Source organism: Doryrhamphus excisus, chromosome 5 (assembly GCF_030265055.1).
Source record: "Doryrhamphus excisus isolate RoL2022-K1 chromosome 5, RoL_Dexc_1.0, whole genome shotgun sequence".
Taxonomy (NCBI): Eukaryota; Metazoa; Chordata; class Actinopteri; order Syngnathiformes; family Syngnathidae; genus Doryrhamphus; species Doryrhamphus excisus.
This window is the reverse complement of record NC_080470.1, coordinates 13,991,739-14,016,557: the sequence shown is the minus strand read 5'-3', so window position 1 is coordinate 14,016,557 and position 24,819 is coordinate 13,991,739. Positions and strand designations below refer to the sequence as shown.

General features: G+C 44.1%; 1 protein-coding gene across 1 annotated transcript; it reads left to right on the top strand.

Moving 5' to 3' along the window:
• Window positions 1–248: 248 nt before the first annotated feature.
• Window positions 249–24,629, top strand: sin3b (SIN3 transcription regulator family member B). The gene is made up of 19 exons (XM_058073567.1): window positions 249–789; window positions 1,712–1,818; window positions 3,094–3,247; window positions 7,286–7,657; window positions 7,790–7,945; window positions 9,397–9,525; window positions 9,608–9,697; window positions 9,785–9,903; window positions 10,175–10,388; window positions 10,467–10,583; window positions 10,659–10,897; window positions 12,009–12,192; window positions 14,311–15,190; window positions 16,247–16,416; window positions 16,507–16,680; window positions 20,560–20,652; window positions 20,736–20,830; window positions 21,560–21,758; window positions 23,550–24,629. Exons 1-19 carry the CDS (start codon window positions 673–675, stop codon window positions 23,784–23,786), a joined length of 3,846 nt encoding a protein of 1,281 aa, XP_057929550.1. The 5' UTR covers window positions 249–672; the 3' UTR covers window positions 23,787–24,629.
• Window positions 24,630–24,819: the final 190 nt, after the last annotated feature.

Genomic DNA, 24,819 nt, shown 5'->3' with positions numbered 1-24,819 from the left:
TCAAACAATCGTATTGTATGATTTGTCAATTAATATTGTTACACAAATGTTTACGATTGCCTAAAATATCTATCTTGTGACTTTGATTCTAATAGTGAGCAACAAATTAAAGGCAAGATCGGTGCCGCTCGTGCATTTGCTTGGTATCAAATGGATACCAAAATGTTCAGTATCGCCCACCGCTAGTGGAACTGCCCGATTCTTGTAAACGCAGCTCCTCCCATTGTGGCGCATGCGCACTTTAACTCCTCACTCCCTTTTTGTCAATCCGACTCCGAGCTTCCGGACGCTGAGAAACATCGCTGCCGCCGAATTTAAAGAGACAGGCAATAGTTATTTAAAACACGATAAACGGCAACCATTGTCCCCCAGCTCCTCCGATGCGTCTCGACTCCGCTCGTACAATTCGATGATGTTTCCGCAAAGTCTCGTCGAGTAAGCAGCTCGTCTCGTCTGTCATCTGCCGCCACTCGGCTCCTTCCCCTGTCGGTTAGCGCCGAGCCAGGCGAAGTGAGAGCTGTTTGGCTCGCTGGGCTCCAACTGGCAGGCTGGCTCCCCGACCGAGAGGACGCTTTGTCGGCTAGCCGAGCACCGGAGCAACACCGAAGCTTCCCCCTCCCCAGCACACACACACACACACCCCGCTCTCGGAGCCTCTCGTCGCCGTGCTAAATGGCGAAGATCCAGGCGCACAGCACGGCGAAACAAATCAACCAAATTCAAGACAAGCCTTATGTTATAACACAAAAGCAAGTGCAGCAGCAGCAGCAGCACTTCCAGAAGCTGAAGGTAAGACAACGGCGGAAAAGGGGGGGAGGAAAAGTGCCCTCAACCATTTTGTTTCATTACACCGGGTTTGTTTGAGACACCGAGCGTCGAGAGTAGTGAAAGCGTCGTTGGCTAACCTCGCTCGGCCTAAATTAAAAGTAATTCACCGCTCCACCACACAACGTTGACATTTGCGCTTAAATGTTGTAAACTGCATTTTTCAAGTGACAGCCGACTCGGTGCTACTTTGTGCTTTTGGTCGTGTCATTGGCGAGAGCAAACTCAAAAAGCCCGAAGCAGCTCGCTGGTGGGAAGTTCCTCCTTGTCCCCCTTTTTTCCTCTCTCTCTCTCTCAGCCAAAGGAACAAAGTGGAGGACGTCAGCCAGGCTAGCAGCCGACAGAGAGGCTAACTTCACTCGAACACCCGCTTCTTTACACACACTCTCCCTTCCCTTTGGCTGTAAGCTGGTTAAAATGGGCGACGGTAGCCTCGTCTCAAGCGAGTGTAAAAAAAAATGTGTTAGGAGTTATTGTCGCCCGTTGGCTGGCTAATGCTAACACGAGTAGCCCTCCAAAGATATGTGTGACAATGCTTTGTGTGGACACATTATTTTCACCCCAACCTCATCCGAGTTGGCTGTAGCGAATAAAGACAGACACCGAACCGTGAACAAAGCCCCCCCCCCCCCCAACACCCCTCCCGGCGTGTTTTGGTACCCACGCATTTAATTACGTATCTATTTACTTGTACACACCGTACAGCTGCAAACTTGCGCGTTTGTTGACGGCGCTATTGAACGGGACAACGAACGATGCGGCGATGTAGTTATTGGGCTAAATATGACGAGTACGCTATTGAACTGCAGCAGAGCTGATTCAGCATCCTGCTTGGGGATTTGCTCTTGATGCTCCAACTGCTTTTCATTGTCCTTGTTTGCTGCAGGTGGAAGATGCCTTGTCATACCTGGACCAGGTCAAAATCCGTTTTGCCAATGACCCCGGCATATACAACAAGTTTCTCGACATCATGAAGGAGTTCAAGTCGCAGAGGTATTTCACTTGTCTGACCTATCACATTATTATTTGACTTTCAGTGGCCATTTTTTAATATGGTTGTGGCTTCTTGTAGCACAGTAGCTGTGATGGAGTTGAGTAGTCACTGTACAGCTGCAGTCAACAAACAAGTCATTCATTCATTTTCTACCGCTTTTTCCTTTTACGAGAGTCGCTATCCCAGCTGTCTTCGGGCGAGAGGCGGGGTACACCCTGGACTGGCCGCCAGCCAATCACAGGGCACATATAGACAAACAACCATTCACACTCACATTCTTACCTATGGACAATTTGGAGTCGCCGATTAACCTTTTTGGAATGGGGGAGGAAAATCGGAGTACCCGGAGAGAACATGCAAACTCCACACAGAGATGGCCGAGGGTGGAATTGAACCCCGGTCTCCTAGCTGTGAGGTCTGCGCGCTAACCACTCGACCGCCGTGCCGCCCCAAACAAGTCATTATTGTCCAAATTAGGCATGCACCGATACGCTACGATTCCGATACCGTGGATGATGACTGCGATAATTAAAGCGTTTCATCTGATTGTCTCTCTGTGCCACACAGGCTGGATGACAAGAGGGTTCACTCTGCATCTCTCTGTGCGCATTGGAGTGAGTGGATACAGAGGTTTAGCAGTTAGCTTTTGTTGGGAATGAACTTCACGCCATACAATTTGTCAGTCAAAATGTAAGCAGAAATACGTGTAGAAGGAAAAAGATGATTGACACGCATTATTCCCAGCTAGCTTCCAAGGGGCCTTGAGTTTGACACATGCTCTTTTGGTTACGTTTGCTGACATTAAAGCAGAGACATGGCTCCTGGATCGGACACCTCCGCGGGCGGTATCAGCGATGCAGATAGTGGATGGGAAGGGCCCCATCCCCTAGTGTGAATATCTGGCTTAATGCCTGGCCACGCCATAACCTTCATCTCTCCCAGCAAGGCACTTGGCATCTCCAAAGTGTGTTTAGGGTTTTAATGTTGGAAAATGGCCCAGATTCCTGAGGTAGGGGATCATACTCTCCTTCAGAATGTCAGTATATGCTGGCATTCATACCCCTCAATGAACCTCAGCTCCCCAATGCCGGCAGCACTCGTATAGCCGCAGACTCGGAGGTTACCACCACGATGCTTGAAACTTATCTCAGTACTTGTGTTGACACATTTTCAATGGCTTGTAAGTATGTATTGCTGTACACTGATGACTTTGATAAGATTTGGGGGGGCGGGGTGCTGTGCATGATATTAATGTTGTCTGATTTCTTCTGTAGCATCGACACCCCAGGAGTAATAAATAGAGTGTCCCAACTTTTCCACGGGCACCCTGACCTCGTCTTGGGCTTCAATGCTTTCCTGCCACCCGGCTACCGGATAGAGGTCCCGAAGAACGGAATTGCCTTCCTCCAGTCGCCGTTCTCCTCACAGGTGAGTCGCCATCTGCAGGGCCACACCTGAAAGACGAGCCAGATTGCATTCACTCAGGGTCAGGGGTGAGCGGGAGCCTATCCCAGCCAACTATCGCCAGTCTATCACAGGGCATGGTGCCTTCGTGCTAACCACTCGTCCGTCATGCAGCCCACCCTCTTAACACCTCTCTACATGTATACATGTAGCAACTGCTACATTGATGCTAACATGTCATACTTGTAGTATTTAGTATAACTTCCTTCCTGGGTGCATTGATTTCACATAACACAAAAAGGAAAAGATCCACTATGTAGTGTGTGTGTGTGTGTGGTGAAGCTGGTCCCGAGCCGGCTAGTAGCTAGCCGATGCGCTGTGGTGAGGTGTCACTATGCCATTGATGTAGTTCTTGGGTGTAAAAATGTTAATAATAACAATGTTGCTTGGTTAATATGCAGGTCACATTATGTAAATGCAGTGTTGTCGTCGCTTTTTTGTCCCCAGAAGCCGTTATGGGCGGAATTATGAGCCGCCACTTTATCTGTTTTTATATCTTTAGAACGCACAGAAAAGAGACATGTTCATCTCATACATAAGACTTTGTGGATGATGGGCAAAAGCTTTCCTTTCACTCAATAAAGAACATGAGAATTTGGGTCATGAGAGTACCCTTACTAAAATATTACACTAGTTGGAAAGCATATAGCCCCCCAAGTTTTGAAGTTGAAAAAATTGAGAAGTTTTTACATGCCTCCAACAATGCCTCTTCTTCCTCATAGAGTTTTGTGACATGCAAGTTGAACTGAATAGTCATTTAAATACTTCAGTAATTGAAAAAAAAAAATACAATTACCAGTATGAAATAAAACCCACAAGTGTGTGTGTGTGTGTGCTCGAGATGGGCGATATGGACATTAACCTGTTTCACGATATGACGATATAAAATTGAAATTCAGTCTTGTATAAAAACTTGTCTCAAACTGTAAAGACCATGTATTTATTGGTAACAATCTGGCTAACTGTTCTAATGGATGTCGGCCTCTGCACACATTGCGACTAAATCTCCAACCAACTGTTGCCTGTGCTTGTCATGAAGGAAGATGTAGTCACCCATGCCATTCCAACTGCATATGGAAGATATTTGGGCAAACAACACTCTTAATTTGAAGGACAATCACGGAAGTGTGTGGAAAATATTTATTTATATTATTTCTAAGATGCACTGCGTTCAAAATAAACGTGTTTCTCATATTTTTTTTCACTCAGAATCTGCACATCTTCATCGGACATTGTAAAACCTTCCTTACACGAGAGAATTAAAACACAACGTGGTGAAAATATACTCAACATCCAACACACGCACAACTACTTGGTGTCCTAAATTAAGTTAACTCCTGCTGACTTCTATTCATGCTCTGTACGAGGAGATTCAGACAGCTTTCGCCGGAGTTTATCACCATTTTAACCTGTTTAGGTCAGGAGGTCCACAGAGTAAATACTTTCCCGTCATCAACGTTGTCAACACAGCTTTATCATTTATACCAGTATTAGCCATTTTTTATCATTGCAACAATCTATACTGGTGCATTAAAAATATATATATATAGCCCAACCCTAGTGTGTGACAAAAAGTGCAAAGAACAAAATGTTTTGCAGTATTACCTACAAATTTTTGGCCCCTTGTATTATTCAGCCCTTTGTGGACTCCTATAGAGCAGCTACACACAATAACCCGCACAAAGATTTCTAAATCTTCCAGAATCTGCACCCATTCCAGCTGTATTTTCTTGGATTTCCAAAACACTCTTAATTTATTCCACCCACCGCCCGCCCCTGGGCACACCCACTCCACTGTGATTGGTCACAGTCCCAAGCGCTCCGGGCAACTTCCAGACTACTGCTGAACCCCACTTTCTAATTTTGTGGTCATAGGAGTTGATAATAAACGAATAAAACCTTTGGAGAGGTACTTGAAAGTGTTTAGGAGCTACTGGTAGCTCACGATCTACTTGTTGGAGAGCCGTATCTTTCCATGTATGAACTCTAAGAGTGGTAATGTCAGGAGAGGCCAGATGTGAGGGCGTTTTATCAAGTGCAGACCGTCCTGGCACAACATTCGTCGTGGAAATGTGGTCATTCCACGTTTTTCACGGGACCATCTGTGTTTCTAGACATGGGTGAGCTTGTACAGTAAACCTCGGATATATCGGATTCAATTGTTCCCACAGGTTTTTGTCCAATATAAGCGAAATCCGTTATATGCGTATACCGGAAAATGTCCATTTTACGCATATATCGGATTTATATCCGGTATATGCGTAAATGGGATTTTATCCGTTATAAAAAGGCGAATCGGAGCACCACGATGCGGCCATCCGATATATGCGAGGGAAATTTCATGGAAATGCATTGGAACGGGACTGGAGATTTTGTCCGAAATAGGCGAAATTTGTTATAAAAAATCCGATATATATGCAATGAATTTTTATTGGAAATGCATTACAGAAAAATTGGTTCTTTTTTATCTGTCCATTGTGAGCGAATTTCCGATATATCCGAGTCCGATATATCCGAGGTTTACTGTAATTTGCATGCATGAATTTAAGACGCTCCCTGTACGCACACTCTATAATGCTACACTGACAACTGCTTACTTGCTGAAAATTAACACGGTGAAAGCTTCCACAAGAGTGCAGCAGAGCGAGAAGGAGGGCAGGCGTACCCTGGGACACCCATATAAGGAAGTCTGACTCGCTGTGACACACAGAGAGACAGTCTTAGAAAAAAACTCCCTGAAAGCGAGCATTCAGAGCTATGCCGAACTTCTTTCAGGGCTCACTTCCTAATGCAGAGACATCATGATGTGAAACTTTGGCATGGTTAAACACCAGAATATAACATTTAACAACAGACAAGTGGAAAAATCATAGCAGGTCCCTTTTTAAGGACATACTACATTGTACACAGCTAGAGCAGAAATACACAAGTGATGGAGAATTGTGGCAAAGTTGGTAGCGTAACAGCTGTGTTTGGTAGTAAATGCTACACGCAAGAGTTGCATATCAACCCAGTGTGGTTACTTGCTTGTGTTATGTTGACACGGATCTTTTGCAGCTCCGGAGCTGACCGTAGTCGGTGTGAGTCTGGCATTATAGGTCCATTTACCCGACGCAAATTGTCCTAACCACCAAATATGACATCAGAAATGAATTGGTTCCAGACCCGACCACTAACTGACTACGCTGACTACCAATTGATTGATTGAGAGATTGAGAGCCATAATTTCTCACATTGGTGCTTCTGGTGTGGACTGCGTTTCCTGCGTACCCTTTCTTTCCACTGACTACAGCAGACATCGGCACCGGTGGCATTTCAGTGCTGCGTTCGGGTACACATCCCTGTCTCAGACAGGCAAACGTTGCTAAATGTTTCATTATGGAAACAAACAATTGGGGTTGATTGTAACATCATTACCATGACCGAGTTGTGGATTACTGTCAACAATTCCTGCCCCTAATAGGTGCCTGATGCTCTCTGCAGTTGCGTTTGAGGTGTTCATTCCGCCACTGATTTTTGCTTGTAATTCATATCAGATTTGCAGTGTGGGTTCCAAAGGTAAATAATTGAAATGGGTTTTGCAGGAGCCGTGCAAACATGCACGTGCGGACACGCGCACGTGTGTTGATTTGCCCATTTCGCTAAGCAAACATTTGCTTTTACACTCGCCAGGAAAGTTATGCAGCTGTTCGTTACACATCCTCCGAGTCGACTGTCCTGTGTGAAGGACATTTGGGGCTCTTTAGCGGCACCAATGTGTGGACTGGAAAGTGGCGAGCTGTGGCTGTTTACTTTACAGGTGGCCCAAAGTGACCCTTCATCCAAGATGCTGAAATGTTGATACTCCAACACACACTGTCATGTATACATGGTTTGAAGAATTCTAATGAGATGCTTTTGGGAACAATGGGTGGTTTGGGTGTTAAAATTTTTTTTACTTTTGCAACACGGGCTGGCACCACCTGGCAGAGCACTCAGCCTCTTATTTTATCATCCATTCAGGTGTCGCCCGGCCAACAGGGAAAGAGCGTCACCCCGTCTGCGGTGACGTCAACCTCCAGCAGCACGTCCGCCGCCAACTCTGAAGCCGGACCCGCCCAAACGAGCGATGTCAAGGCGACATCTGCGGAGTCCCTGTCATCGTCGACGTCTTCTTCGGTCGGACCGCCGGAAAACCCCAGCAGACTGTCCCTTCCCCTGGCCAGCAGAGAGAGTCAGAACCAGGCCGCCACCTCGTCTGTGTCCCCGCCCGCCTCCGAGACCAGCCCGGTAGAGTTTGACAGTGCCATCAGCTACGTAAACAAGATCAAAAACCGCTTTCTGGACCATCCGGAGATCTACAGAGCCTTCCTGGAGATCCTTCACACATATCAGGTATGGCTCTGCCCAAGTGCTGTGATGCTCTAACTTGTCGCGTTGCCATTTATGGCCACACTCTGGCCTTTTCCTCCACCCGGCGTGACTCATTGCTGCTTGACGGTATTCCCACCTCCTTCCACCTCACAGAAGGAGCAGCTGGAGGTGAAGGAGAGCCGAGGCGGTCGTGGTGCCAGCGGGATGACTGAAGATGAGGTCTTCTCCAAGGTCGCCAGTCTTTTCAAAGGCCAAGAGGACCTGCTGGCCGAGTTTGGCCAATTCTTGCCCGACGCAAAGAGATCGCTGGTCAGTGGTGCTACATCCGTATTAGTACACATTAGGAGGGGTGTCATGAGACGATACATGAGATTGGGTCGACAAGAAAACATTACTTTGATACCCCCCAAAAATCTATTAAAAATGATTAGGGCCTGTCAAAAAGTTAATGTGTTGATAACAGACGTTCCCTTGAACATCACAAAGCGGGAGTAAATATTGAAGAAATGGAGAAAGAAAAGTGTATTTTGATTGGTACGTTTAGCTTCAAAACCCTGGCAGCTGGCTCTTGCAGCAAGACAAAGTTATGTTCCTACTGTTGCTCTGGGTTGAGTTGAGTTGTCAGTAGTACGTCGCCTCTCCTTTGCTGTTATTTTGGTCATTTCTACAATGCTAGCTTGGTATAAGAGTGTTTAAAAAAAATATATATATATTAATTTTTAGATGCCTGATTTGAACTTTGAACTGCGAGCTAAAAGTTGTGTCAGAAGCTGCTTAACGGCAGGACTGCTAATTGGGAGCTTGCGTTAGTGTCACCCTGGCAGAACGGCTAGCTAGTCACCAGGGAAGATTTTCAACACATCAGCAACCCATACGTACGTGCACTATAGCCATCTATATGATCCTATTTGTTACATATTGTGGCCAACGAAGACGGGAACAACAAAAGACAAGATGAATACAGAGCCACCATCCACAAGTACCGGCCTGGACTGATTTTCGGAGAAGTAGTGTACTAACAAACGTGTACATTACCACCCAATAAGGTCGTCACATCTTACCTTTAGGCATTTCCACATAGTATCATCATTTTGGAGCTAATGAGGTGAAAGACTACTATACTGTGCAGTGTGGGAGAAAGTTAAACAGTGCGTTAAACATGCAAAAACGTGGGGATTTCTAAATGGAATAATTCCCATATTTCCCAAATTTGTATCCCTTTACGCTGTAGTTGCGTATCAGTTTTACTCAACTTACTCATTTACTTATTACTGGTTAAAAACGTATTTCTAGCTGTGATTAAGTGTGATTGAGTTAACTATATACCAAAAAATGCAATTGATCACGATTAATCATGTTAATCCCTTGACGGCCCTCAAGAAAATATGACAATACGTTGCTATATCTGAATTTCTGCTACATGACCTTGCATCCTGCACTCCGTGTGGATGCTCCACTCACCTGTATAAGTGACAGAAGGGCTCAGTCCGTTCATGCCATTGTTTAATGTAGCAAATGAAGGGATGACACATGCACACGGCAATATATTGATTATCCACTTGATTTTCATTTATTGTCATTAATGAATGTATTATCATCCCAGGCCTAGTGCCCACATTAGTTTTCTAAACGAGAAATCCTTTGACACCCCTAGACCTTTCCTGGGCAATAAATGTCACACTGATAGCATTATGTTTGTGGTAATGAACCAAATGTCACATGTGCTTAACTCCTTCCTCATTCAAATGCGTTATCAACAGTTCACCGGGAACTCGCTGACGGGAGCGAAAGAGCAGCTAAAAAGACCAGATGACGACGACATGATCACCAAACAGAACAAAAAGCGGCCCAGACCCATACTGTTGCCCCACATGTCCCCACTACTCAAGGTACTGGAAGACTAGCAGCGACTTGATGTTGATGTATGACGTGATGCAGCGGCTCCACGTGTTTGCTCTTTTCTCCCGAAAGAAAAAGATGAAGTATTCCTGTACCAAAGATCAGTCCATCGCCTCGGTGGGCAAACACGGAGTCTTACGAGAGTTCTCCTTCTTTGATAAGGTGAGCAGCCTCGACCTACTTCCACGGTAGACTAGTGCGCTGTTGTCACGTGTTGTTCAAGTGTGGACGTGATGTGATGTCACTCAGGTTCGCCGCCTGTTTAAAAGCCAGGAAGTGTACGAGAACTTCTTGCGCTGCATTGCCTTGTTCAACCAGGAGGTGGTCTCGGGAGCGGAGCTGCTCCAGCTCGTCACGCCGTTCCTGGGGTAAGTGTTGGCAAGTTACTTCCTAAATGAAGTACTATACCACTAGCTATTGCCTCATCATCTGTATCCCTGGATGTTAGATGCTTTGCACTGCCTTTTACTGCATTATAGTATGCAGTATACAGTATGACTGTAATTTGCCTCACTTACCGATCACTGAATAGAATTAGGAAAACAAGCACACACAGGAAAAATGCTAGTGCTGTGTTGAGGGGGCAACGCTTGGATTATTGGATTCTATCGCTCAAGATTGAATCTAAACTCCTTCCAGGAAGTTTCCTGAAGTGTACACGCAGTTCAAGTCCTTTCTGGGAGACAAAGAGCTCTCTCATGCCGTGTCGGGGCTGTCTGATCGCTACATGGAGGGAGGTGGAGGCAGAGAGGTGGACTATGCCTCTTGCAAACGCTTGGGCTCCAGCTACAGAGCGCTGCCCAAGACCTACCAGCAGCCCAAATGCAGCGGCCGCACCGCCTTGTGCAAGGAGGTGTGTCTACTTGACTATGCATGCAAGAAACTGTTCTCTGTGAAGTGAAAACCGTCCCCTGTTATTTGCATTGGTTAGGTGTTAAATGACACATGGGTGTCGTTCCCGTCCTGGTCAGAGGACTCCACCTTCGTCAGCTCCAAGAAGACTCCCTATGAGGAGCAGCTGCACCGCTGCGAGGATGAAAGATTTGAGGTATGCTTCACAAAGTCACCATGCACTCCAAGAAAACGGTACGTGGTCTTCAGAGCATCGGCGTCTCCCTTCTAGTTGGACGTGGTTCTGGAGACCAACCTGGCCACCATACGCGTGCTGGAGAGCGTCCAGAAGAAGCTGTCGCGCCTTTCGCCCGAGGACCAGGATCGCTTCCGATTAGACGACTGCCTGGGCGGAACCTCCGAGGTCATCCAGCGTCGCGCCGTTTACCGCATCTACGGCGACAAGGCCCCCGAGATCATCGAGGGGCTGAAGAGGAGCCCCGCCACGGCCGTACCCGTGGTTCTCAAGAGGTGGGAGCGCAGTCATATGAACTCCTTCGCGACCAGACATTTGTCCAAAGACATCCCCTCCAGTAGCGCACATTTTACAGGATTCGGACTGGTCTTTCATGGCAGACAGAACATTGTGGACTAGCGCTATATACTAAACCTCGGATATATCGGACTCGGATATATCGGAAATTCGCTCACAACGGACAGATAAAAAAGAACCAATTTTTCTGTAATGCATTTCCAATCAAAATTCATTGCATATATCGGATTTTTTATAACGGATTTCGCCTTTTTCGGACAAAATCTCCAGTCCCGTTCCAATGCATTTCCATGAAATTTCCCTCGCATATATCGGATGGCCGCATCGTGGCGCTCCGATTCGCCGAATCGTGACAGGCCGCTATACGACGTCATTTGCAGCGTTTGCAGCGTTGCCTGCGCGTCCAGGTACATTGGAAACATAGTCAAGGAAGTGCCTTTTTATAACGGATAAAATCCGATTTATGCGTAAAACGGACATTTTCCGGTATACACATATAACGGATTTCGCTTATATCGGACAAAACCAGTGGGAACAATTGAATCCGATATATCCGAGGTTTACTGTATAACCATGGAAATACTAAGAGAAAGAGTAGACTCTTAGCAGTAGAACATGGGTACCTTACAGCAAAATATCACTTAGCAAAAAAATAGGGAGAAGCATTTCAATTTACATTACATTTTACAATATATTTCAAGCACAACTTTCACTTTGACACAAATGTAGCCATATATATATTCCATCAAAATATACAAATTTCCCCACTGAGGGACGAATAAAGGCATATCTTAAATGTCTAAACCACTACAATTGGATAAGCGGCATGGATGGATATACAAATATAACGCCATGAACTATATTTAATTTTCACATTTGGAACTAAACTGTGTGCATATACCATGTCTATATAGCCCTAGAACACAATATTCTGTGTGCCGTGAAAAAATGTGTCAGAATGGTCATAAATGGCCGCTACTGAGAGGGATGTCTTTTGAAAGATGACTGGGATTGAATGCGTCACCTTCTCCTCCCTCCACTGCTGCCCGAGCCTGAAAGTGAACTTTGCTGTGCACTTTGAACCCGCAGGTTGAAAGCCAAGGAAGAGGAGTGGAGGGAGGCCCAGCAGGGTTTCAACAAGATCTGGAGGGAGCAGTACGAGAAGGCCTACCTCAAGTCGTTGGACCACCAAGGAGTCAACTTCAAGCAGAACGACATGAAGGCCCTGCGCTCCAAGAGCCTTCTCAACGAGATCGAAAGCGTCTACGACGAGGTACAAGCAACTCACTTAACGGTAGCTACAGCCACAAATAATTATGATGCTCACTCACTGAATAAAAGCAGCAGTAACACCGTAACGATGTGGTACTGTAGTATCCAACATAGCATCACAAGCACTCGGATTTGAGCAGTAATAGAGTATTTAGTAGGGGTGTCACGGCACACCCAACTAGCGTAATAAGACGGTCAATGCATGAGATTGGGTCTACGAGAACAAGATGAGGTTTGAACTTTAATCTAGAGGAAAGTACAATGAAAAAATATGACTGGACAACAAACTGTTGTTCACATGCTTTTGAATGTTTGTCCCACAAATGGTACTGGTTTTATTTCATTTGATCAGATTACAGTTGAGTGCATCCCATAATCAGTTCACAGTTCCACATGTCCAAAAGGAGTAGGAATCCTACCCCTCCATCGGGTACTTTTACAATCCGTAACTGTTAGATTTGTTCATCGGTCAATCGGTTTTCTGTGAAAATATGGACTGTAAATGTAGCTAAACGATATTATTGTCAGCATTTTTAAAAATTAGTATAAACCATCCATCCATCCATTTTCTATGCTGCTTATCCTCACTGGGTGGGGGTATGCTGGAGCCTATCCCAGCTGTCTTTGGGTGAGATGCGGGGTACACCCTGGACTGGTGGTCAGCCAATCACAGGGCACATATAGACAAACAACCATTCACACTCACATTCATACCTATGGACAATTTGGGGTGGCTAACGATGCTAACATGGATGTTTTGGGAATTGGGGAGGAAAGCGGAGTACCAGGAGAAAAGCCACGCACCCACAGGGAGAACATGCAAACTCCAGAGAAAATTCAATTGTAAATACCAAGCGGAGAATCGAACCCGGGTCTTCCTGATCTCCTGGCTGTGGCCTACATGCTAACCACCGTGCGGGCCAGTTTAAGGCAATATCGTAATGATGCAATATTTCCTTTCAAATGTCAATCTTTCACTCTGAAGTTGTGGAAGTGCCGTTTGTGACGTCTTTTCTCAAACACTTGGAGCATTTCTTGAAATGCTGGCTTTTCAGCAGTATTAAAGAGCAGCATTTCTTTTCCAGTGACTTTGTGTCGCGCTCTTCCATTTGTATTTACTGTGCTGAGCAAATGTGTTGACTTTTGGGACAAAGGCTCTGTTGTTGCCTTTTATGTTCCTACCACTTTGAAATACATTCGGCATAACGCCTCATTGGCTCACCTGGCCCATTATTATATTCCCACACGGGGGGGTCATTTGGCTTTTTCTTTGTGGAGCGCTGGGGTGGTGAACTAATGCCCAGAGTGAACTCTTGTTGCCCATTTGGAAGGGAGAGACGAGGAACACACACACACAGCAATACACAGATGCCGGCAAAATGATTTATTTAAGTATATTTTCTTTTATCGTGTGATGAGTTTTTTTTATCTAAAGGATCAATCTTGTCATGTTTTAGTCTCATGATTGTCCTAGGCCTCGTATGATACCTTTCTGTCTGCCTCATTACTCTTTAGCTCCCGTTTACTGTTTGCCATCTTCGTGTTTTTTTTTTAATCTACTACAGTAAACCTCGGATATATCGGAAATTCGCTCACAACGGACAGATAAAAAAGAACCAATTTTTCTGTAATGCATTTCCAATAAAAATTCATTGCATATATCGGATTTTTTATAACGGATTTCGCCTATTTGGGACAAAATCTCCAGTCCCGTTCCAATGCATTTCCATGAAATTTCCCTTGCATATATCGGATGGCCGCATCGTGGCGCTCCGATTCGCCGAATCGTGACAGGCCGCTATACGACGTCATTTGCAGCGTTTGCAGCGTTGCCTGCGCGTCCAGGTACATTGGAAACATAGTCAAGGAAGTGCCTTTTTATAACGGATAAAATCCCATTTACGCATATACCGGATATAAATCCCATATATGCGTAAAACTGACATTTTCCGGTATACGCATATAACGGATTTCGCTTATATCGGACAAAACCAGTGGGAACAATTGAATCCGATATATCCGAGGTTTACTGTACACAGCAGATGATTGCTCATCCCCTTTAAGACGGAGCTCATTGATGCTATTCCTTCATCTGTACTCATCTTGGCATTTGTCTTAGCGGCAGGAGCAGAGCACAGAAGAAGGCGGCGTCGGCCAGCAGAGTCGCAACGGCTCCAGTACAACCGCTACCAGCGAGCCTCACATGGTGTTTACGTACGAGGACAAGCAGATCTTGGAGGACGCCGCCGCGCTCATCATCTACCACGTCAAGCGCCAGCCCACCATCCACAAGGACGACAAAGACCACATCAAGCGCATCATCCAGCACTTTGTTCCCGACCTGTTCTTCTCCCGCCGCGGCGAGCTCAGCGACACGGAAGAATGGACGGACGAGGAGGCCGAGCCCGAGGACGGAGGAGAGCGGGCAGCAGGTGGAGCAGCAGCTGTAACGGCAGCAGCAGGAGGAGCAGCAGCAGCTACAGGAGGAAACGCCAACATCTCTAATGCATCAGCAGCCGCCAGTGGTCAGTCCCAACCGCAACCAGCCCAAGCTCAGACCCAGCCCCAAAGCCAGCAGCAATTAAACAGCGAGTCCAGACGGAGACGCGGCAGCCCTCCCCAACCAGCAGACACGGAATCCTCCAGCACCCCCGGCAGCACGATCCAAACTGCCACGGCCACCAGCTCCGCCACAGGATCTGCGCCCACGGAGACGAGTTCAGGCGCAACGGCGGAGAAGGTGGACCTGCGAGACCCCGAAGCCGAGCACCAGAAGGAGCTGGATGGCGTCTACAACCTTTTCTTCGTCAACAACAACTGGTATTTCTTTCTGCGGCTGCACCAGACTCTCTGCTCGCGTCTGCTGCGCGTGTACCGGCAGGCAGAGCGCCAGCTGCTGGATCACCGTGCCGAGCAGAGCAGGGAACGGCTGCTTGTGGCCGAGGGGAGACGGGAAAAAGCCTGTGACCTCGCCATGGAGCTGCGCCTCAAACAGCCCAGTAAGTAACGTATAATTCTATCATTCATACACGGTACAGTAGAGCCTCCCCTTTTAATGGGAGTTACGATCCAAGGACACCAGCCAATGACAAACATTTATACGCCCAAAGTCTATTTTTGACTCATGGCTAACTCCCCGCCCCTCCACACACTCCTGATGGCTTGACTTTGACATTCTCATCTGATTTCAGATCAACTTTTGCAATAAGAGCGGATGTTGGAATCAGTAGATTCCACTCCAGAAGCCTCCCCTTTTCTCTTCAATCACCACTGTTCACTATTACATGCACATTTCAAGAATAAAACGTATGCTACTCATGATGGGCAGATGGAACTGGTGTCACAGTGTAGCCAGACACCGCACACAACGGTGCGTTCAAGGACTGGCTAACAAAATGCAACATCTGAATGCTCGACAGAAGCATTTTATTAACTTCAGCACATTTGGGAAGTGGATGACAAAGTGGAAAGGACAACGTAGCTCTCTGCCCGTAAGCTCATTTATTGACACAACACGGCAGAAAGCCAGCATGTGTGCGTGCCGGTTGCCTACAGCCACAGCTGTTAATGCCAGTGATGCTAGTTTGTACACCACACACCCCCAGTGACTGGAAACCAAAGTGCGGCCTGGGGGCCATTTGTGGCCTGTAGCTTTTTTTTTTTTTTTTTTGCCCCACGGCATGCTAAAAATATAAACTAGCAGTGTAGGGCTCTGAAATGTAAAAGTAAATAATTGGTTTGAAAAGAAAACATGAACATAGATTTAATTCCCATACAACCACAAAACAATTGCGAAAATAACAACATATAAATAAGAATTTTAAAATGGGGTGTTACCTTTCAATCACCCCGTAAATGGAATAAACTTGTATTATTGTTGGGAATAATTTTAGCACATAAAGATTTTTTTTTTTAATATATACAGTACATAACTATTTAAACATAAACAAAATAACAGAGCTTCATCTTTCAGGATGTATCTCTTGGTGGGAATGTTTGGTCAGCCCGACATTAGCAATACCGGTGAATAAAATGACTGGATCCACTATGTGTAGGTGAGGTGGAGCTGGAGGAGTACTACCCCGCCTTCTTAGACATGGTACGCAGCCTGCTGGATGGCAACCTGGACTCCACTCAGTATGAAGACACCCTTCGGGAGATGTTCACCATCCACGCCTACATCGGTTTCACCATCGACAAGGTCATCCACAACATCATCAGACAGGTACGCCTCACGCAGGTTCCAGCCGCATGTCGCTCACACACACACACACACACGTCTCAGCTCCTCCCCCTTTGTCTCGTACCACCCCAGCTGCAGCACCTGGTGAGCGACGAGGTGTGCCTGCAGGTGGTGGAGCTCTACCTGGCCGAGAGAAAGAGGGGTGCCGCTGGGGGCAACCTCTCATCGCAGTGTGTGCGAGCCGCCTGGGAGACCAGCTACCAGTGGAAGGCTGAGAGAGCCATGGCTGAGGAGAACTGCTTCAAGGTCAGCACACATCGTTGTATACGCTGGACACAACATTAGGTACACCCACACAATATAAAGGGATGCCATACCTGGGCTGGATGACAAATAACATGCTCACCGCTATCCTACGAGGACAGCTTCTTATGTACACAGAACACACATTACATACAGTACAAACACCGTTTACCATCCAAATACACATTACACATATTTCATTGTCAGCACATTTATTCTCACATTAGATCTTCAGTTAGTATTTAATCCCTTGTTTAGAAACCCAAAACCACTACATCTATCCCCACCTTCCCGTTTAGGATGCACCAATCCACACTTTTCACATCCGATCCTCATACCCAAGTTTGCTAGAATTCTTATAATTAATCTAGCCACGTGTGCCGATACGGTATTAATCTAGGTACGATTGCTGATTCTTTTAGCTACGGTACATTGCTAATATTCCTCTAGCTAGGTTTGCTGATATTTAATCTAGCCACGTGTGCCGATATGGTATTAATCGAGCTGCCACGTGTGCCGATACGGTATTAATCGAGCTGCCACGTGTGCCGATGCGGTATTAATCGAGCTGCCACGTGTGCTGATACGGTATTAATCTAAGTTACGTTTGCTGATTCTTTTAGCTACAGTACATTGCTAATATTCTTCTAGCTAGGTTTGCTGATATTTAATCTAGCCACGTGTGCCGATATGGTATTAATCGAGCTGCCACGTGTGCCGATACGGTATTAATCGAGCTGCCACGTGTGCCGATGCGGTATTAATCGAGCTGCCACGTGTGCTGATACGGTATTAATCTAAGTTACGTTTGCTGATTCTTTTAGCTACAGTACATTGCTAATATTCTTCTAGCTAGGTTTGCTGATATTTAATCTAGCCACGTGTGCCGATACGGTATTAATCGAGCTGCCACGTGTGCTGATACGGTATTAATCTAAGCTACATTTGCTGATTCTTTTAGCTACAGATACATTGCTAATATTCTTCTAGCTAGGTTTGCTGATATTGATCTAGCTACGCATGCTGGTATGGTATTAATCTTGCTACCTCTGCCGATACGGTATTAATCTAGCTACCTCTGCCGATTCTTTTAGCTAGGTTTGCTGATATTAATCTAGCTACGCATGCTGGTATGGTATTAATCTTGCTACCTCTGCCGATACGGTATTAATCTAGCTACCTCTGCCGATTCTTTTAGCTAGGTTTGCTGATATTAATATCGCTAGGTTTTGCTGATACGGTATTAATCTAGCTACGTTTGCTGATTCTTTTAGCTCCAGTACATTGCTAATATTGTTCTAGCTAGGTTTGCTGATATTGATCTAGCTATGTGTGTCGATATGGTATTAATCTCGCTACGCGTGCCGATACGGTATTAATCTAGCTATGTTTGCTGATTCTTTTAGCTAGGTTTGTTGGTATTAATCTAGCTACATGTGTCTATACAGTATTAATCTAGCTCAGTTTAAAGCACAGGCGCGGCTCATAGACCTGAAATCTCCTCTGGTGATATTATGTAGTAGTACCCTGGTGTTGGAACCTGATACCGGACCAGATCTGCCCCATACATGCTTTGGTTCTAGACTTGCCAGCAAATGGCAGAAAAAAGAAAGAAATGTTGTAAATAGGCTTTTCATGTTTATTAAATTTATTTTAAGTTCACTTTGGCTTTGCCTTATGTAAATGTGGTGCGTTCAAGGACTGCCAAACAAAGTGTGACATCTCAACGCTCAGCGAAAGAAACATTATCAATGAAGTACAAAGACATACTGGGGGCTGGTATGACGTTTACCTGCAGTCAAATAACTCTACCATAACCGGAATATCAGCAATAACCGGGTTGCACACGGCCATGTATACACTAATAACCTGAGTAAAATCAGAATTTTACCCCTGATTTAATCCTTTTCTAGCCTGAATACTGGCTCATGTACAGTTGTGGTCAAAAGTTTCCATACACTTTAAAGAACATAATGTCATGGCTCTCTTGGGTTTCCAGTTATTTCTACGTCTCTCATTTTTCTTTGATAGAGTGGTTGGAACAGATACTACTTTGTCACAAAAAACAAAAGTTCTTATGACTTTATTAAAGGTTAACAGAAAAAGTGACCAAATCTGCTGGGTCAAAATAAATACATACAGCAATGCTAATATTTGGTTCATGTCCCCTGGCCATTTGCACTTCAATGAAACGCTTTTGGTAGCCATCCACAAGCTTCTGGTTGAATCTTTGACCAGAATTGGTGCAGTTCTGTTAAATTTGTTGGCTTTCTGACATGGACGTGTTTCTTCAGCATTGTCCACATGTTCTCAAAGGGGTTTAAGTCAGGACTTTGGGAAGGGTGTTCTAAAAACCTTATTTCTAGCCCGATTTAGCCATTTCATTACCATTTTTGATGTATGTTTGGCATCATTGTCCTGATGGAACACCCAACTGCGTCCAAGACCCAACCTTTGGGGCTGATGATTTTAGGTTATCTTGAATTTGAAGGTGATCCTCCTTCATTATCCAATTTACTCTCTGTAAAGCACCAGTTCCATTTGCAGCTAAAATAGTACTACCACCACCGGGCTTGATGGTAGGCATGGTGTTCTTGGGGATTTTCTCCTCTGAACATATTGCCGGGCATTGTGGCCAAAGAGCTGGATTTTTATTTTGTCTGACCACAGAACATTCCTCCAGAAGGTCTTGTCTTTGTCCATGTGATCAGCAGCAAACGTCAGTCGAGCCTTAAGTTGCCACTTTTGGACCAAGGGCTTCCTTCTTACACGGCAGCAAAAAATGCTTGATTTTTGCTGCTTGACACTGACACTTATGTTCCAGCAGCTTCTAATTCTTGGCAGATCTGTTTTTTGATGGTTCTCGGTTGACTCGTCACCTTCCTGACCAATTTTATCTCGGCAGCAAACGATAGCTTGCATTTTCTTCCTGATGGTGGCAGTGACAAAGCAGTCATGCACTTGAAAGACGAGTACTTCCGGTCCTGCGTTGCCCACCATAAGCCTTGCTGGTGTTCTTTGTTTTTGTATAGCTCCGTATCGGGATAGTGTTTACAATGGCCATGTATACAGGGATAGCCCTGTTTGCTCTGCCATGTAAACAGGTTGTTCCCAATGTTTCAGAAACCGGATTATTGACTGCATGTAAACGTAGTGAATGACTTGAGGTGAACTCGACATGTGAGTGCGGAAAAAGCTCCGTCGGGGAGGAGAGAGATCAGGCTCCAATAAGGCTTCCACCCGGAAAAGCAGGTAATCCGGGGAAGCATTATCCGAAATATCTGCTAGCAAACGGAGATCCCTGGAGATTGCAGCCATATTTACCGCCATTGAGAGTGGTGTGGTGACTTCCTCTTGCTGTGGCTGTTTGCAGGCATACCTAGTCGATTTTCGCACTCACATGTCGATCAACCAATAGGCGAACAGTTCAACCCAAGTCACACTTAGGACCGCCCCCTCATTTGAATAGTTTTTCCTTCTGCATTTCAAGCTGACATTGTCTGCAGCATGAAATAAATACATATGAGAGCAGAGTGCTTTTATTTATTTATTGATATGTAATTCTATTTATATATTTATTTTTGTATTTATTTCTACATTTATTTTTGCTTTTATTTATTTATTTATTTATTTATGTATATATATATTTTTTTTTGTTTTTATTTCCATTTATATTTATTTTTGTGTATTTAATTTTTTGTTTTTTTTTTCATTTTTGTTTTTATTTTCACTTTTATTTATTTATTTATTTATTTATTATTTTGGCAGTTTTGGTCCTCCATATTTTGGTAGCCGTCTGTGTGATGTAGTACACACTATAAATGTCCAACCATGATGATAAACACACATAGTGACTTGTATCCACTCGCATATTTCTCTCAGGTGATGTTCATCCAAAACAAGGGCGACGTGACGATGACCATCGAGCTGTTGGACACGGAGGAGGCCCAGGCTGATGACCCCTTAGATGTTCAGGTACACGCGTGACGAATACGATCATGGGTGTGGCCGGTCACTTTGGGAAATGACCCATATGTGCCTGATATTTCATGTTTTAGTGCTTGTCTACCTACATGGAGCAGTTTGTGGGAACAGAGTCCAGTCTGTGTTCACAAGCAGAGGGCTACTTTTTCAAACCGGTCTTTCTTCCCAGGTAAGACACTTGGACTCCTTGACTTCTGTTCTGTATAGTAAATATAGCGTCTGTGGAACCCTTTATGTCCACGCTCCTCCAGCTGCCTTACTTGTGTCGAGATTAAACTTTTATCACCTTTTCCCAACATACGAGTAAAGGGAAGTTGATCACCTTTTAGAAATATCATTAAACAGGAAGGAAAGGAAAGAACCATCAACAGCTAGAATGGACAAATCAGCAGTCATGTTACAATAATAGTCAAAATATCAACAAACAAGTCGTCACGAAAGAAATCATTTAAATTTAAAAAAAACCAACAAATATATCATTTCAGGAGAAGGAAGTCCAAATATTAAGTTTTCTGACAAGAAAAAAGTCCCAAAGAGTAAAACTTGTAATATTAGCATATTTTAGCAGCATAGAGTTGCCATTTTTGGAGGATTAAAATACTAATGTAACGTTTAGAACACCTCCATTTTTCCAGCTATTTATTGGAATTCAAGCAGTTCTCGTTGAATGAATAGCTTGAAATGGTACAAACACAAACAATATCACAATATGACTACATCATTTTGCCCATAAGGAAGCCCGCTCCTCTGTGACACCACAAAGGAACAATTTTGCGACGCCCCCTGAAACAGAGCGTTCAGAGCCATCCCAAGCTTCACTTCCAAATGTTCATCATTCAAGCTTCCCCAGATCACCAGTGGTTGTTGTTGCTGACCAACTTCCTTTGTGGCCTTCTAGGAACCTGCGTCGCTTCCGGCGCTGGCAGGTGCGGCAAGTGGAGGCAATGCGCTGCAGACGCGAGTGGCAGCGGCAGCTGGGCGTGGAAAACGCCGGCAGCCTGGACTGCCGCTTCAAACTCAACACGCACAAGATGGTGTTCGTCATGAACTCTGAGGACTACATGTACCGCAGGGGAGCGCTGGTCAAAGCCCGGAAGGTAAACTTCATCATGACAAACTAACACATACTATCCACATTTACTTGCATAATAAATACTAAGTATCATCCATTACAATCATTGGAGAAAGACTGTCATGATAATGAAATGTGTATTAGTAGTATTAAGATAGTGAAATATGTATATCAGTGGTATCGTGATCATAGCAACATATAAACACCATTATTATGGTGGCTGTTAGCATAATTATCCAGCTATGAAAATGGCTAATATGCTACTTGCTAATGTTATCATGCAAGAAATGTTAATATGCTAATATTAGCTTGCTAACACCTAGCTAATGGTGGCGTTTATACAAGTGACTAGCTATGAAAATGGCTTTTAAAAATGCTACTTGCTAATGTTATCATGCTAGAAATGTTAATATTCTAATATTAGCATGCTAACACCTAGCATAATCGTGGCATTTATACAAGTGACTAGCCATGAAAATGGCTTTTAAAAATGCTACTTGCTAATGTTATGCTAGAAATGTTAATATGCTAATATTAGCATGCTCACACCTAGCATAATGGTGGTGTTTATACAAGTGACTTGCTATGAAAATGGCTTTTAAAAAATGCTACTTGCTTATGTTAGCATGCTAATGTTATCATGCTAACACCTAGCATAATATTTTGTTTATAGATGTCTAGCTATGACAACGGCTAAAAATATCAACCTTGTTGTCCATAAGTTTATTTACACCATTATTATGCTGGCTTTTAGCATATACTTGCTAATGTTATCATGCTAGAAATGTTAATATGCTAATATTAGCATGCTAACACCTAGCATAATGGGGGCATTTATACAAGTAACTTGCAATGAAAATGGCTTTTAAAAATGCTACTTGCTAATGTTATGCTAGAAATGTTAATATGCTAATATTAGCATGCTAACACCTAGCATAATAGTGGTGTTTATACAAGTGACTTGCTATAAAAATGGCTTTTAAAAAATGCTACTTGCTTATGTTAGCATGCTAATATGCTAATCTTAGCATGCTAAGACCTAGCATAAGAGTGTTTGTTTATAGATGTGTCTAGCTATGACAACGGCTAAAAATATCAGCCTTATTGTCCATAAGTTCATTTACACCATTATTATGCTGGCTGTTAGCATATACCTGCTAATGTTATCATGCTAGAAATGTTAATATGCTAATATTAGCATGCTAACACCTAGCATAATGGTGGCGTTTATACAAGTGACTTGCAATGAAAATGGCTTTTAAAAAATGCTACTTGCTAATGTTATGCTAGAAATGTTAATATGCTAATATTAGCATGCTAACACCTAGCATAATGGTGGTGTTTATACAAGTGACTTGCTATAAAATGGCTTTTAAAAAATGCTACTTGCTTATGTTAGCATGCTAATATGCTCATCTTAGCATGCTAAGACCTAGCATAATAGTGTTTGTTTATAGATGTGTCTACCTATGACAACGGCTAAAATATCAGCCTTATTGTCCATAAGTTCATTTACACCATTATTATGCTGGCTTTTAGCATATACTTGCTAATGTTATCATGCTAGAAATGTTAATATGCTAACATTACATGCTAACACCTAGCATAATGGTGGCGTTTATACAAGTGACTTGCAATGAAAATGGCTTTTAAAAAATGCTACTTGCTTATGTTAGCATGCTAATATGCTAATATTTGCATGCTAACACCTAGCATAATAGTGTTTGTTTATAGATGTGTCCAGCTATGACAATGGCTAAAAATATCAGCCTTATTGTCCCTAAGTTAATTTTGTTCTCCGATTCTTGGTCGACAGTCCCAGAACCGCGTGGCGGCGAGTCAGCACGAACGCTTCGACAAGTGGCACCAGGGCTGGCGGGCGGAGCACGTGACACCGATGGCTGAGCGCGGCGTGCAGAAGTGGCTGCTGGGCGAGGAGGAGGAGGACATGGTCCCCTGCAAGACCACCTGCCTGTCCGCCCACGTCAAAGGGCAGACGGTCAACAGATACCAAGTTCATTACAGCGGTAGCAAAGCCCCCGCCTCGCCTTAGAGGGGGGGGGGGGTCTCTCTCACACACAGACAGGTAAATGCATGGACGTCCATCCACTACACAGTGCAGTACTTGTACAGCTCGGCCTGCATGCTCACTCTCTAACAAGAAGTGAGTGAGCATGTGGGCCAAAAGGACCAGCAGGACAAACAGTCATAAACTATTCTGGACCCACGGGACAATGAGTCCCCCTCCCTCCACCCCTCTAAGAATCAACAAGATTGATCATGATTGATCAGGAAACGCTTTCAGAAATGTGAATGTCTTTCTTTTCTTTTTGGTTTTTGTTTTTTAAATTCTTCTTCTCATCATCATGTGTAGTTTTAGCTTGTAAAGCCAGAGAGCCTTCTGCTTCTTGGTTGCTTCCATGCGTCCTTCTACCAGGAGATCAAGGTCAGCGCGTGTAAGTAAGTACGATGTTTGTGTATCCTGTACTTCATTTTGTCTCTGTATGCCCGGTCAATACACTTTAGGACAGTACGTGCATATATATCTTTATTTTATATATATACATATATATATGCATTTACATTCATCTAAAGATCACGTGGTTCTTTACAGTGTTTGCTGTCGGCCAACTCTTGATGTTTGCGTCCCCCCCCCCTTTGTATCGTAGCTGAAACCCCTTTATCATCAGGGCAACCAGGACTCCTTCAATTTGATTCAATTTTTCATACCGATGATAATTATGTATCATAATCATGATTTCACTGAATGTTTTGTTGTTTTTTTGGCATACTGACATTGAAAATAAAAGCAAAAATATCAGTGTTAAAATAGAATGTATAACATTGATCCTGTATCGGTTATCATGAATAAAACAAGCTAGTTGTCACCTTCCTATACGTTGGACAGTATCGTCTTCTTAGCGATGTGCTGAAATATCAATATATCCATAAATCCGTCGTTTAACGTAATGCGTATGACCGATCGGAAACGGAGCTTGCGAATTGTTTTCATTCTTAAAGTAGTTCTGAATCATTGATTATTTATTTTAATTATATATTTTTTTTATTATTTAAAATACCATTTA

Excerpts from the sequence above, each read along its gene's own strand:
- sin3b (XM_058073567.1), top strand. The coding sequence starts at position 673 with ATGGCGAAGATCCAGGCGCACAGCACGGCGAAACAAATCAACCAAATT. Across the intron at positions 7,946-9,396 it reads CCGACGCAAAGAGATCGCTG|TTCACCGGGAACTCGCTGAC; the intron begins GTCAGTGGTGCT and ends CGTTATCAACAG. Across the intron at positions 9,526-9,607 it reads ACATGTCCCCACTACTCAAG|AAAAAGATGAAGTATTCCTG; the intron begins GTACTGGAAGAC and ends TTCTCCCGAAAG.